This window comes from Pantherophis guttatus, chromosome 5 (assembly GCF_059756535.1).
Source record: "Pantherophis guttatus breed Tessera chromosome 5, ASM5975653v1, whole genome shotgun sequence".
Classification (NCBI taxonomy): domain Eukaryota; kingdom Metazoa; phylum Chordata; class Lepidosauria; order Squamata; family Colubridae; genus Pantherophis; species Pantherophis guttatus.
In genome coordinates, this window is record NC_142067.1 from 8,268,295 (window position 1) to 8,280,574 (window position 12,280).

General features: G+C 46.1%; 1 protein-coding gene across 20 annotated transcripts in view; it reads right to left on the reverse strand.

Moving 5' to 3' along the window:
• Positions 1-12,280, reverse strand: part of DLG2 (discs large MAGUK scaffold protein 2) — a 1,136,581-nt gene that overhangs the window by 498,696 nt on the left and 625,605 nt on the right. For all 20 annotated transcript variants that reach the window (XM_087895794.1, XM_087895787.1, XM_087895810.1 and 17 more), the window contains one exon: positions 6,419-6,580. In XM_087895794.1, the coding sequence (XP_087751920.1) occupies positions 6,419-6,580 (162 nt within the window). The remainder of the gene's footprint in view (positions 1-6,418; positions 6,581-12,280) is intronic.

Here is a 12,280-nt window from a genome sequence, read left to right on the forward strand (position 1 = left end):
ATTGGGGCTCCACGTAGCCCACCAGCAACTCTTCTGCAACTCACAGAGTAAAGTCGGGTCATTCATTTGCGTTCCAGTATCTGTTTTGTGTCCCAGAGGGGCTCCAAAATAGGTGGGACCAACAATTGAAAGATGTTTTCATACTTTGGCTTCTTTTAAGGAGTAAAATCAGGGGTGGGCTGCTGGGGGTTTGCAAGGGTTCGGGAGAACCTCTAGCTAAGATTCTGTGCAGTTCGGAGAACCCCCAAATCCCACTCCAGGTTGGCCCCGCCCACCCTGACCCGCCCCTCCCAGGAGTCTCCACGCGGCCCGATTTCGATGCAGGTAAGTGCAGGGCGTGCGCGGAAAGGCTCAGGGAAGGCAAAAAATGGGCCTATCAGAAGTTCGGGAAGGCTGGAAATAGGCCCATTTCTGGCCTCCAAAGGGCCTCCGGAGCCTGGGGAGGCCGTTTTCGCCCTCCCTGAGGCTCGAGCAAAACCTCTGGAGCCTGGGGAGGGCAAAAATGCCCCTTCCCCCATGGTGCAGGAAGCTGACTAGTCCACGCCCACCATGGCCACGCCCACCCAGCAACCGGGCTAAAATTTATGAAGCCCACCCCTGAGTAAAATGGGCTACGTTTTATTTACTCGAGACTTTCAGATAATGTTTTTCCACGCATAAGGAATCTGGTCACAGTCTGATGCAGCCTTTGAGCTTCCAGGAATTGTGGTATACAAGTAGCCCACGACTTACGACCCCAAAAATTTCTGTTATGAAGTGAGACCGTTGTTAAGTGAGTTTGGCCTCATTTTGCAACCTTTTTTTTGCCACTGTCGTTAGATAAATCACTGCTGTTGTTTAAGTCAGTAACACGATTGATAAGTGAACTTTGCTTGACAGAAGGTCGCTAAATTGGATCACATGACCCCAGGACATTAAAACCATCATAAATATGAGTTAGGTGCCAAGCATCTGAATGTTGATGACATGATTATGGAGATGGTGTGAAAAACGATGGGCGGTGACTTCTTTCAATGCCACTGAAACTTCAAACAGTCACTAAGTGATTGGTTGTAAGTTGAGAACTATCTGTAAACGGGAGAAGCAAAGGCATCTTTAATTATCAGGCTCTTTACAGGTAGTTCTCGACTTACAATGGTAGCCATTTAGCAACCGTTCGAAATTAACGGCACTAAAAAATATGATTTAAAACCAGTCCTCGCACTAGTACAACTGTTGCAGCATGATGCAGTCACATGATCAGAATTCAAGCCTTTGACATGAACATGAAATAACATGAAATTAGGACGGAATTAGGATGGTCCTCCAGAGGCCGAAAACCAGGTGAAAACTTAGAGAGTCCCTGAAGGCTGGGGGCAGCAAAAACGGGCCTTCCAGTCTGACCAGAAGTTGTTAAATGGGCCATTTTCGGCCTCTGGAGGACTTCCGACGGGATGGGGAAGGCCGTTTTCACCCTCCCCAGACTCCTAGAGAGGTCCTGTGACCAGGTGAGAAAGAAAAACGGGCCTACCGGGCCATCGTATGCCAGGAGCGGGGGGAGGGGTGGTTGCGCATGCATGCGCTGGGGCAGGGTGCATAGAATTATGGGGTATGGGCACACATGTGCCCCCCCGGCACACAATGGCAAAAAGGTTAGCCATCACTGGTATAGAGTCTTTTTCAGCTAGTTGCTAATTGTCACCAGCAATACCTGTGCTCAGCTTGCTATTCTAACTTCCAATGGCAGAGATTCACCGTTCCTACTTCTCAACTGTACTATTCTTTCCAAGCACTAGAATCCAATGATACCACCGCATCTGTCAAGATGTCACCCAAGGTACCAACCGCCACAAGAGTTTCTGGAGCAAGTAACCGATCAGAATGAATCACTATGTCCCTTCCGATTGACTGACTGATTGATCGATAGAACACAAATACTTCTTCTGCAGAGAGAAAGCACTCCCTACTTTGTAGATTTGTGACACGTTGTTGTGGCCCCGCCCTCTGAGCCTGTCCCATCGGAGAAAGAAAGCTCCGAGCATGAGGAAGAGGAGTCAGCCAGGCCTCCCTCTCCAGGCCCCTCCCCTCTGGCATTGTGTCAAGTGCCGGCCGAGGGAGAGGAGACAGCTGATTCGGATCAGAGTGATAGAAACATCATTCCTGGACGCATGCCTCCAAAGGCGTGATAAATGTTTGCAGCAGCTTAGGAGGCGTGCTAGGGATTAGAACTGAGTCACTGGACCACACACCAGAGACTATATAATAGAGGATGGTGGTCAAGGATTTTTGTGACGAACAAAGCAAACCTTGGATAGTCACTAAAGCCTCGTCCGGAGCTGCTGAGAGAAAGATTTAAAGTCTCAGACATTTGGACTCTTGAGTATTTGTCTTTCTGTTTTACTTTGAAAATAAAGTCACTTGGCAGACGGTGTGTCTATCGCTGCCAAGTGGAAGATAAGAACTGGGTGCGTTCCAAAGTGTTTCCTTAACCCTCGACTGGCTGTGTGTGTGTGTGTGGGTACGGGGACAGATCACACGTACCATTTTGTATGCAGCTGAAGCTCAAACACTTTGACCACCCAATGAGAAGAGAGGTCTCCTTGGAACAGACGTTGGGAGACGTCTCCCTGACGTTGGGAGAGACGGAAGACGATAGGAGAAGAGGACGGCAGAGGATGAGATGGAGAGGTAGTGTCATCGACACAGCGAACATGAATTTGAGCAAACTGTGGAGGCAGCGGAGTAGTGGTGGGATTCAGCCAGTTCGGGCCGGTTTGGGTGAACCGGTTGTTAAATTGCTGGCTGGATCCGCCCCTTCCTGCCCCGCCCCTTTCAGGAGTCCCCACACGCCCCGTTTTGGCTCCCAGGTAAGTGCAGGGAGGCCTACTAGGCCCAAAACAGGGCACAAGGGGTGTGCGGTGTGCCCCAACCCCCACCCCGTAGCCTGTTTTTGCTCCCAGGAGGCTGCAGGGAGGCCTGTTAGGCCCAAAATGGGGCATGGGGGTATGGCGTGGTCCCCCTATGGCCCATTTTTGCTCCCAGGAGGCTTCAGGGAGGCCTACTAGGCCCAAAATTGGGGGTGGGGGCACCCCCTCCATGGCCCATTTTTGCTCCCAGGGGGTGCAGGAGGCCGAGTGCCACCTGTCACACCCCCTGGCCACACCCACCATGGCCACGCCCACCCAGCCAGTCATTAGGGCAGAGAACCAGTTGTTATATTACTTGAGCCCCACCACTGCAGTGGAGGATGGAGTGGGAGGAAGGGGACCGGTCTACTATGGTCCATAGCACACCAGTAGTGACTGAACCCCAAGGAACTGTTGTGCATGAACTTTAATAACGTCAACGTTACAATCCTTGCCAGATGTTTTCGAAGGCCAACTACCCACCAAACCTGTTGAGGCTGCAACTCCCAGAATCTCCCAACAGCTTGGAGGTTGCAATCCAAACCCTCCCTGGAAAGCATCAGGTTGAGGTAAAGGAAGTCAAATGCACCAATATGCATAGGAAGGAAACAGACATTTGTACCCATAGCTTAATCTTTTAAGTTACAGAAAAAGATTGCATCAAAACTCTTGTCTTTTCCAAACTCAAGGACTGACAATAGGATCGAATGATGTAGCCCACAAGAGATCTGACGGGGGGTAAACTAGCCACCACAAAGAGCAATAGGATGAGCCTTGGAAACCCCACAGCAAGGTTCTCCAGATGTTACTCAGCTCCACTTTGCATCCTTCCCCAACCCCCATGACCTCTAGATTGGGGTGGGGGGGTCTGTCCAACTTTGGTAACTTTTAAGATCTGTAAACTTCAACTCCCAGAATACCCCCAGCAGTCATGCTGGCTGGGGAATTCTGGGAGTTGAAGTCCATAGGTGGAACTCAAACATCATCAGAAGGGCCACAAGTTGTTCATATATTTGCTTTATGCAACCAGCACCTACCACAAGAAAAGGGATAATCATTCTGGACCGATTGATGAGGACAAACAAAGGACATCCCTCCTGCAATCACATCCCCTACTTAAAGAACAGGTAGACACTCATGACCAGCAAGTCTTTACCACAGCTTCAGTTGGTGCACCAGCTGCAGTCTTACCTGGAGCAGGATACATTGAAGATGTCAGTCATGCTCTTGCTACCTCTTGATCTGATCAATGTTACTCACTCTGCGTGTAGCTGCTCTTTGAAGATCACCCAGAAACTTTAGCTGGTCCAGGGTGCAACAGCAAAGGTTTCAGTACTGCCCCGTTATGAATTTTCTACATGAATTACCGTATTTTTCGTAGTATAAGATGCACCTTTCCCCCCCCCCAAAAAGAGGGTGAAAATCTGGGTGTGTCTTATACTCTGAATGTAGCCCCGCCCAGCTTCTCATCCGGAGGTTTCAGAGGCTAAAAAAAGCATCAGAAACGAAGCTTCAGAAAAGAAGCCCCCAAACAGAGCTTTAGAAAAAAAAGCCTCCAAACAGAGCTTCAGAAAAAAAAGCCTCAAACAGAGCTTCAGAAAAAAAAGCCCCCAAACAGAGCTTCAGAAAAAAAGCCTCCAAACAGAGCTTCAGAAAAAAAGCCTCCAAACAGAGCTTCAGAAAAAAAAAGCCTGAGAAAGTTTGTTTCAGAGGCTTTTTTTTCTGAAGCTCTGTTTCAGAGGCTTTCAGAGGCAGGAAAAAAAGTTTTTTCTGAAACAGAGTTTCAGAAGTTTCAGAAGCAGAAAAAAAAGAAAAAAAAAAACAAGGCACAGAGCTCACAACCAAGGAACCTGTTGCTAAAATTCACCTCTGGGGACAGCTGATTGGGGGTATTCCCGGAGGCCGATCCACCTGCCAATCAGCTTTTTTTCTTATTTTCCTCCCCAAAAACTAAGGTGGGTCTTATACTCCGAAAAATACGGTAATACAAGTGCAATTCAAGATGTTGCTGCTACCTATGGAACCTCTATATCAGGGGTGTCCAACCTTAGTAACTTTAAGATCTGTGGACTTCAACTCCCAGAATACCCCAGCAACCACGTTTTGGATCCGGATCTCTTAGAGACTTTTCCTACCCTGTTTCCCTGAAAATAAGACCCAACCGGAAAATAAGTCCTAGCATGATTTTTCAGGATGCTCGTAATATAAGCCCTACCCCAAAAATAAGCCCCAGTTAAAAATCATCAGCCAGATGGGTGCATTTAGTACCGTATTTCTCCCAAAATAAGACCTAACCAGAAAGTAAGCCCTAATGCATCTTTTGGAGCAAAAAATTAATCTAAGACCCGGTCTTATTTTCAGGGAAATACGGTAATTTCCATCACTGTTACCTGAAAAAATAGGGAGGACCTGCTAAGGATCCACATCTACCACAAAATAAGGTGTGAAGGAACTTCTGGGTGAGTATTTTTCTGTAGCAGCCCCCTGTTTTCAATTGTTTGCACCCAAAGAGTGCACGAACCCCATCCTTATTTCCTTCCAGAAGCTGGTGAAAATGTGGTTTTGGAGGACCGACTTAATGTGATGCCATTTCTTAATGTTTATTTTTGCATTTGAAACCTCATTTAATTTTGATTTGTACCTTGTTCTTCAGCTTTTGCACAAAGACACAAAGAGTCTGGCTATTTTCAGCTGGTACGATAAATTTTCAAAGATTGCCATGAACGTAGCTTAGAAACTGGAAAACGTATTCTCTCCTTGACAATATCTATTCACATAATTATGTCCTTTCTCTGCATAACAACGCTTTTATAGAGAACAGGAACAAAACCTGTTGCAGATAAAAGATTGGTCAGAGCTTCCCCACACTCAAAATGGTTAAAACATGTATAGGTAGTCCTCGACTTACGACCACAATTGAACTCAACATTTCTGTTGCTAAGTGAGATAGTTGTTAAGTGAATTTTGCCCCATTTTATGACCTTTCTTGCCAGAGACGTTAAATGAATCACTGCTGTTGTTAAGTTAGTAACAGGGTTCTTATGTGAATCTATGAGCCGTGGTGGCGCAGTGGTTAGAGTGCAGTACTGCAGGCTACTTCTGCTGACTGCCGGCTGTCTGCAATTTGGCAGTTCGAATCTCACCAAGGCTCAAGGTTGACTCAGCCTTCCATCCTTCCGAGTTGGGTAAAATGAGGAGCCAAATTGTTGGGGACAATAGGCTGACTCTGTAAACCGCTTAGAGAGGGCTGGAAAGCAGGTCACCAAAGGATCACATGACCCTGGAACACCGCAACTGTCGTAAGTACATGCCAGTTGCTAAGTGTTGGAATTTTGAACAAGTGGGGATATTTCAATGGTCATCAGTGTGAAAAGTGACTTTTTTCAGCATCGGTTGTAACTTTGAATGGCCACTAAACAGATGGTTGTAAGTTGAGGTCTACCTGTCCATCATTCTCATCAGGCAAGACATACCTCTATTCTTTGTGTTTTCATCTACATCAGACATTACGGTCATGAAGGAGCTTTACTGACCTTCAGAGGCGAGATGTGAGACTGTAGGACATATCCATGGACATTTTCTATCTGCGATAAGTTCTTTTCAGAAACGTGGACTAGTTCTGGACCTCTCACTTCATGGGTTAAACGAGGTAAACTATGGTCATGTGGAGCATCTTCATCTTGATAATGATACTTCTGGAAGGTAGAAGGGGAAAAATATATGAAGGAACTGGGAGAAGAAAAACTTGAATTTTGATCATGACAAGGTAGTTTGAAAAGGTCTTTTTGAGTGGATCGCACTAATGACTAATAAAACTGCCATCAATGCAGATGCACTTCACCATGTAAAATTGCTGTCAGTCCTACCCCAACTTTGTTCTCTAGAAAAGAAAGACCCTCGACTCCATGCCGAGTAAAAGGTATACTTTTACTGAAAGTTAAGTGGACTACAATAGAGCAAAGCCAGAACTAAGTATTCGCGCGGCAAATTCCTCTGATTAACTTTACCCCCCCAAGTTAGTTTCCTTCCCACTTCCTCTCCTTTGCAGGTCCATATTTTCCAATTAATTTTGAATAACTTGTTTTGGGAACTGTCGCTTCCACAGCGGGCTAGTTAATGAGCTGCTAGCTGTTACATTCTGATCTCCTGGTTGACTTGTTGTCTCCAGAAAACATGATGAGCGGTCAGCTTTCCTCACCATCCAGCTCCCTCCTCCTCCCCTCCATAGTCAATAGAAGACTGGCAGCTAGCATTTGCCAAGATCAGCGTAAGATAGCAGTTCTGACAACTCTTCTTTGCAACCATCATTCTTGGACTGCATGGTCAGTTCTTGCTACCACCAGTAGGACAATGAGAAAAGGACAAGTGTAAATGTCACCTTTAGGCCACCAATAGCCTCCCACCGACCAGTACGCTCCCACAGAGAGGGACTCCTCAGGGTGCCGTCAGCCAGGCAATGTTGGCTGGCGACCCCCAGGGGGAGGGCCTTCTCTGTGGCAGCTCCCGCCCTCTGGAACGATTTGCCCCCGGAGATGCGAAGGATATCGGATCTCCGGGTCTTTCGCCGTGCCCTGAAAACTTTTCTTTTCCATCAAGCAGGGCTGGCATGAACACCCCCCCCCTTTTAAAAGTCTTTTTTAGTTTTTTAGCTTTTAAATTGTCAATGGGTTTTAATTCGAATTGTTTTAAATTTGGGCCAAAGTTATGTAATTCTTCTAATAATTTTAAATTTTGTATTGGTACGTGTTTTAGTTCTGGCTGTGCACCGCCCTGAGTCCACTAGGAGAAGGGCGGTATACAAATTGAATAAAATAAATAAATAATAATAAATCACCAGCATCATCTTTCTTCCTCTGCATGATACAGAGGGAAGAAAGTTAGTTGATTTACAGTATTTCACCAGCTTACCATGCCAGTACAGCTCACAACAGATCTTACAGTTCTGCCTGTAAAACTAACGTTTAGCCATTTTGCAGAATCGGTTTGCATGAAAACATTTGGAACCTAACAATTTAAGAGGAAAAAAAAAAACGAGCTTTGGAATTTATGAAGCTGGTTCTGTGGGAAACACAGCATGCTAATTCCAGTAGAATCAGAAATAACAGACAGTCAGCCTTAGCAAGTAATGACAAGCTACTTACTTGCAAACAAACCCCTTTTCTTTCTTTTGTTTAATAAAAAGTTTTTTATTTTTTATTTTTTAAAAAAACATGACTTCATTAATCAATCATCTGGGCACAAATTTTTGTTCCTTTTCAAACAGGGTAGGAACAATCCAGAAGTGGGTTTCAGCAGGTTCTGATCAGTTCTGGACAACCGGTAGCGGAAATTTTGAGTAGTTCGGAGAACCGGTAGTAAAAATTCTGACTGGCCCCACCCCCATCTATTCACTGCCTCCCAAGTCCCAGCTGATCGGGAGGAAATGGGGATTTTGCAGTAACCTTCCCCTGCAGTAGGGTGGGAATGGAGATTTTACAGTATCCTTCCCCTGGAGCGGGGTGGGAATGGAGATTTTACAGTATCCTTCCCCTCAGTGGTGAAATCTAAAATTTGTTACTACTGGTTCAGTGGGCGTGGCTTGGTGGGGGGGGGGTAATATGACTGGGTGGGCGTAGCCAACTTTTTTTTTTTTTTTTTACTTTTAAAAACATTTTTTCTACAACCTCTTCGGCCGAAGAGGTTGTTAAAAAATGCTTTTAAAAGCCTCTGACGATCCCAGCTGAGCCGCACAAACATCAGAGGCTTTTTTTTTTTTAACTTTTAAAAGCATTTTTTCCGCCGAAGAGGTTGTAGAAAAAATGCTTTTAAAAATAATTTTTAAAAAAGCCTCTGATGATCGCGCGGCTCAGCTGGGCATGGCGGGGGGGGGAGCAGGGATTTTTGCTACCGGTTCTCCAAACCACCCCCACCTCCATCGCTACCGGATCGGGCGATTCGGTCCGAACCAGAAGCATTTCAGCCCTGCTTCCCCTGGAGTGGAGAAGGAATGGAGATTTTATGGTATCCTTCCCCTGCCACGCCCACTAAACCACGCCCACCAAGCCATGCTATGCCCACCAAGCCACACCCACAGAACTGGTAGTAAAAAATTTTGCAACCCACCACAGAAATAGTCTTTTATTCACATGGGTAAACCAAAAAACAAATGTAATTAGTCCCAACAGACCTGGCCAAGAAATCCAAATTGTTTGCTGTATCCTAAAAATGAACGGTTGTCCGCGACAACCGGCCACTCCCAAACCCCTATTTATTTCCCACCCAGGGAGGGACTCTGTCTGCTTTTCCCTGAGAGCCGGCTTATTGCTTTCCTTTGCTCTCCTCTCCTTTCCTCTTTGCACATAAGTGCATCTGGGATGGGCCCCACCTGTTCCTCCCCCTCACTCAGCTCAGGCCCCGAAGACAGCTGCCTCTCCACCTGGGGGAGGACGGAAGGCCCCGGCTCTGCCTCTTGCTTCTGATGCTGTTTCAAAGGCTCTGAAGCGGGCTCGGGCCCTCCCTCCACCCTCCACCTCCACCTCCTCCTCGTCAGACTCTGCGGCTAGCTTTGCTGGCAGCCGACAGGCACCAGTCTAGTCTAATAGTGAAGGCATAAACCTGGCAGACAGCGAGTTCTAGTTCTGCATTAGGAATGAAAGCTAGGTGAGTGATTTGGGGCCATCACCAGGAGACAGCGAGTTCTAGTTCTGCATTAGGAATGAAAGCTATGTGAGTGATTTGGGGCCATCACCAGGAGGCAGTGAGTTCTAGTTCTGCATTAGGAATAAAAGCTAGGTGAGTGATTTGGGGCCACCACCAGGAGACAGCGAGTTCTAGTTCTGCATTAGGAATGAAAGCTAGGTAGGTGATTTGGGGCCACCACCAGGAGACAGCGAGTTCTAGTTCTGCATTAGGAATGAAAGCTAGGTGGGTGATTTGGGGCCATCACCAGGAGACAGCGAGTTCTAGTTCTGCATTAGGAATGAAAGCTAGGTGGGTGATTTGGGGCCATCAGCAGGAGACAGCGAGTTCTAGTTCTGCATTAGGAATGAAAGCTAGGTAGGTGATTTGGGGCCACCACCAGGAGACAGCGAGTTCTAGTTCTGCATTAGGAATGAAAGCTAGGTGGGTGATTTGGGGCCATCACCAGGAGACAGCGAGTTCTAGTTCTGCATTAGGAATGAAAGCTAGGTGAGTGATTTGGGGCCATCACCAGGAGACAGCGAGTTCTAGTTCTGCATTAGGATTGAAAGCTAGGTGAGTGATTTGGGGCCATCACCAGGAGACAGCGAGTTCTAGTTCTGCATTAGGAATGAAAGCTAGGTGAGTGATTTGAGGCCATCACCAGGAGACAGTGAGTTCTAGTCCTGCCTTAGGTATGAAAGCTGACTGGGTGAGTTTGAGCCAATCACAAGCTGTCTACGAGTTCTGGTCCCTCCTTAGCCATAAAAACCGGCTGGTGGAATTTGGGCCAGTCTCTCTCTCTCTCTCTCTCTCTCTCTCTCTCTCCCTCCCTCCCTCTCTCTCTCTCCCTCTCTCTCTCTCTCTCTCCCTCCCTCCCTCCCTCCCTCCCTCCCTCCCTCTCTCTCTCTCTCTCAACCCAACCTATCTCACAGAGGTGTTCTTCTAGGAAATATAGGAGGAGGAAGAAGTATTAGACATGTTGAGTTATTTATAAAAATAATAAAGACGGATTAAAAATAAACAAACAAACATGCCAGGTGGTTGAGAAGTAAGGCCACCATGCTTCTCATGTCCCGGATGTTCCTAGAAAAACAAACCATTCAGCTTTTAGTAGGAAAACAGGGGAAACATCAATCATCTCACCAGGTGAGGATCATTTTAAGTGACCTTTTTAAAACCAGTTTCATTCACGTTAAGGTTTCAGGAAACAACATCTGACGGAGTCACAGTTGGGTTTTCAACTTTTGCATTTAGGAAACTTCACGTCCTGACTCCTGCCTAGGAAAATTTGAGTATTGTTTTCAGCTATCCTTTTGTAACAAACACAAGTGGGTTTCCTAAATTTTTCAACCAAGTTTAGTTGAAATTTCTCTCCTCGAGAACACGGATGAGTAGAAGTATTCAGAAACAAAACAAGAAATGCCCAATGAATTTTATTTCAAGAGGAAGTCTCTTGAGATTTAATGATAGGAATCCAGGAAGGTGATTAAAGTTTGTTACTCAATGAAACATAGACCGACCTACCTTCCTTCCTTCCTTCCTTCCTTCCTTCCTTCCTTCCTTCCTTCCTTCCTTCCTTCCTCCCTCCCTCCCTCCCTCCTTTCTTTTCTTCTCTCGCTCTCGCTCTCTCTTACACACACACAACCACAAACATACAGAGGTGAGATTCATATAATTTCACAACCGGTTTGCCCCAGCACCAAAAATGTGAGCGTAAGCATGTGCTTTGCTTGTGCGCTTGCACGCATGTGCACAGTTAAAAAAAACCGCAGGTAAATAGGACGCCACAGCACCAGCCCCGCAGGTCACAACTACCAGTTCGCTCAAATCGGTACGAACCGGCTGAATCCCACCGCTGCAAACATACATTTTGACTATCACATAACTGTAAAAACTTCATGCTTCCATTCATGAGAATTCTCCAAAATTCTCTTCATCTTTGGGGGAAAAAAAATCTTAGGTTATTCTGCATTCAAAGAATTCCCCCTCATATGCCTTTGCTTTAGTAAAACCCATCAGTTTAATAGCATACGGACATATTTGGGTTTTTTAAAAAAATATTCCATCAAGCTTTCCTGAAATTTTATGTCTCTCCATACTCCGGAACACCCAATATTTACCTTAAAATTATTCTGTGAATCCAGCCTATGTCTTTCTCTCCCTTTTTAATGAAAATATGATTCCCTCTTAGGTCAAAACAAGCACAAGTAATATTAAAAGATTACAGAAAGAACTGGCTGTCCATTTAATGCAGCTGGAGGCGGGTAGGGCCATGCAATGACCCAGATCTGAAATAGAAAAGATATTTCACAGAAGATGTGGGCCCCCCATTGAACTTGAAAAGGTAGAACATATTTCTGGCTTGGGCGGTAGATGTTGGCAGTAGTTTGTTCTCCAAGCTTATTGTTTAGTTTTCGAATGTTTTGTCACTAAGGCTAAGTAACATCTTCAGCAGAGCTTGGCTTGAAGGGCCTTGTTTCAGTTCTCTTCTGCTTTTACTGGTCTTATGTGATCAGTTGATCATGTGACCAACTGGTCACCCCATGTGAGGGTCACCTGGTAGTGCGGTCACCCCATTGAGTGACTGGCAAGACTAGAACTCACAGATTCCTGGTGATTCGCTCAAAGTCAATCAACTGATTTTCATGGCTAAGGTAGGACTAGAACTCTCAGACTCCTGGTGACTGGCCCAAAGTCACCCAGCTGGCTTTCGTGCTTGAGACAGGACTAGAAGT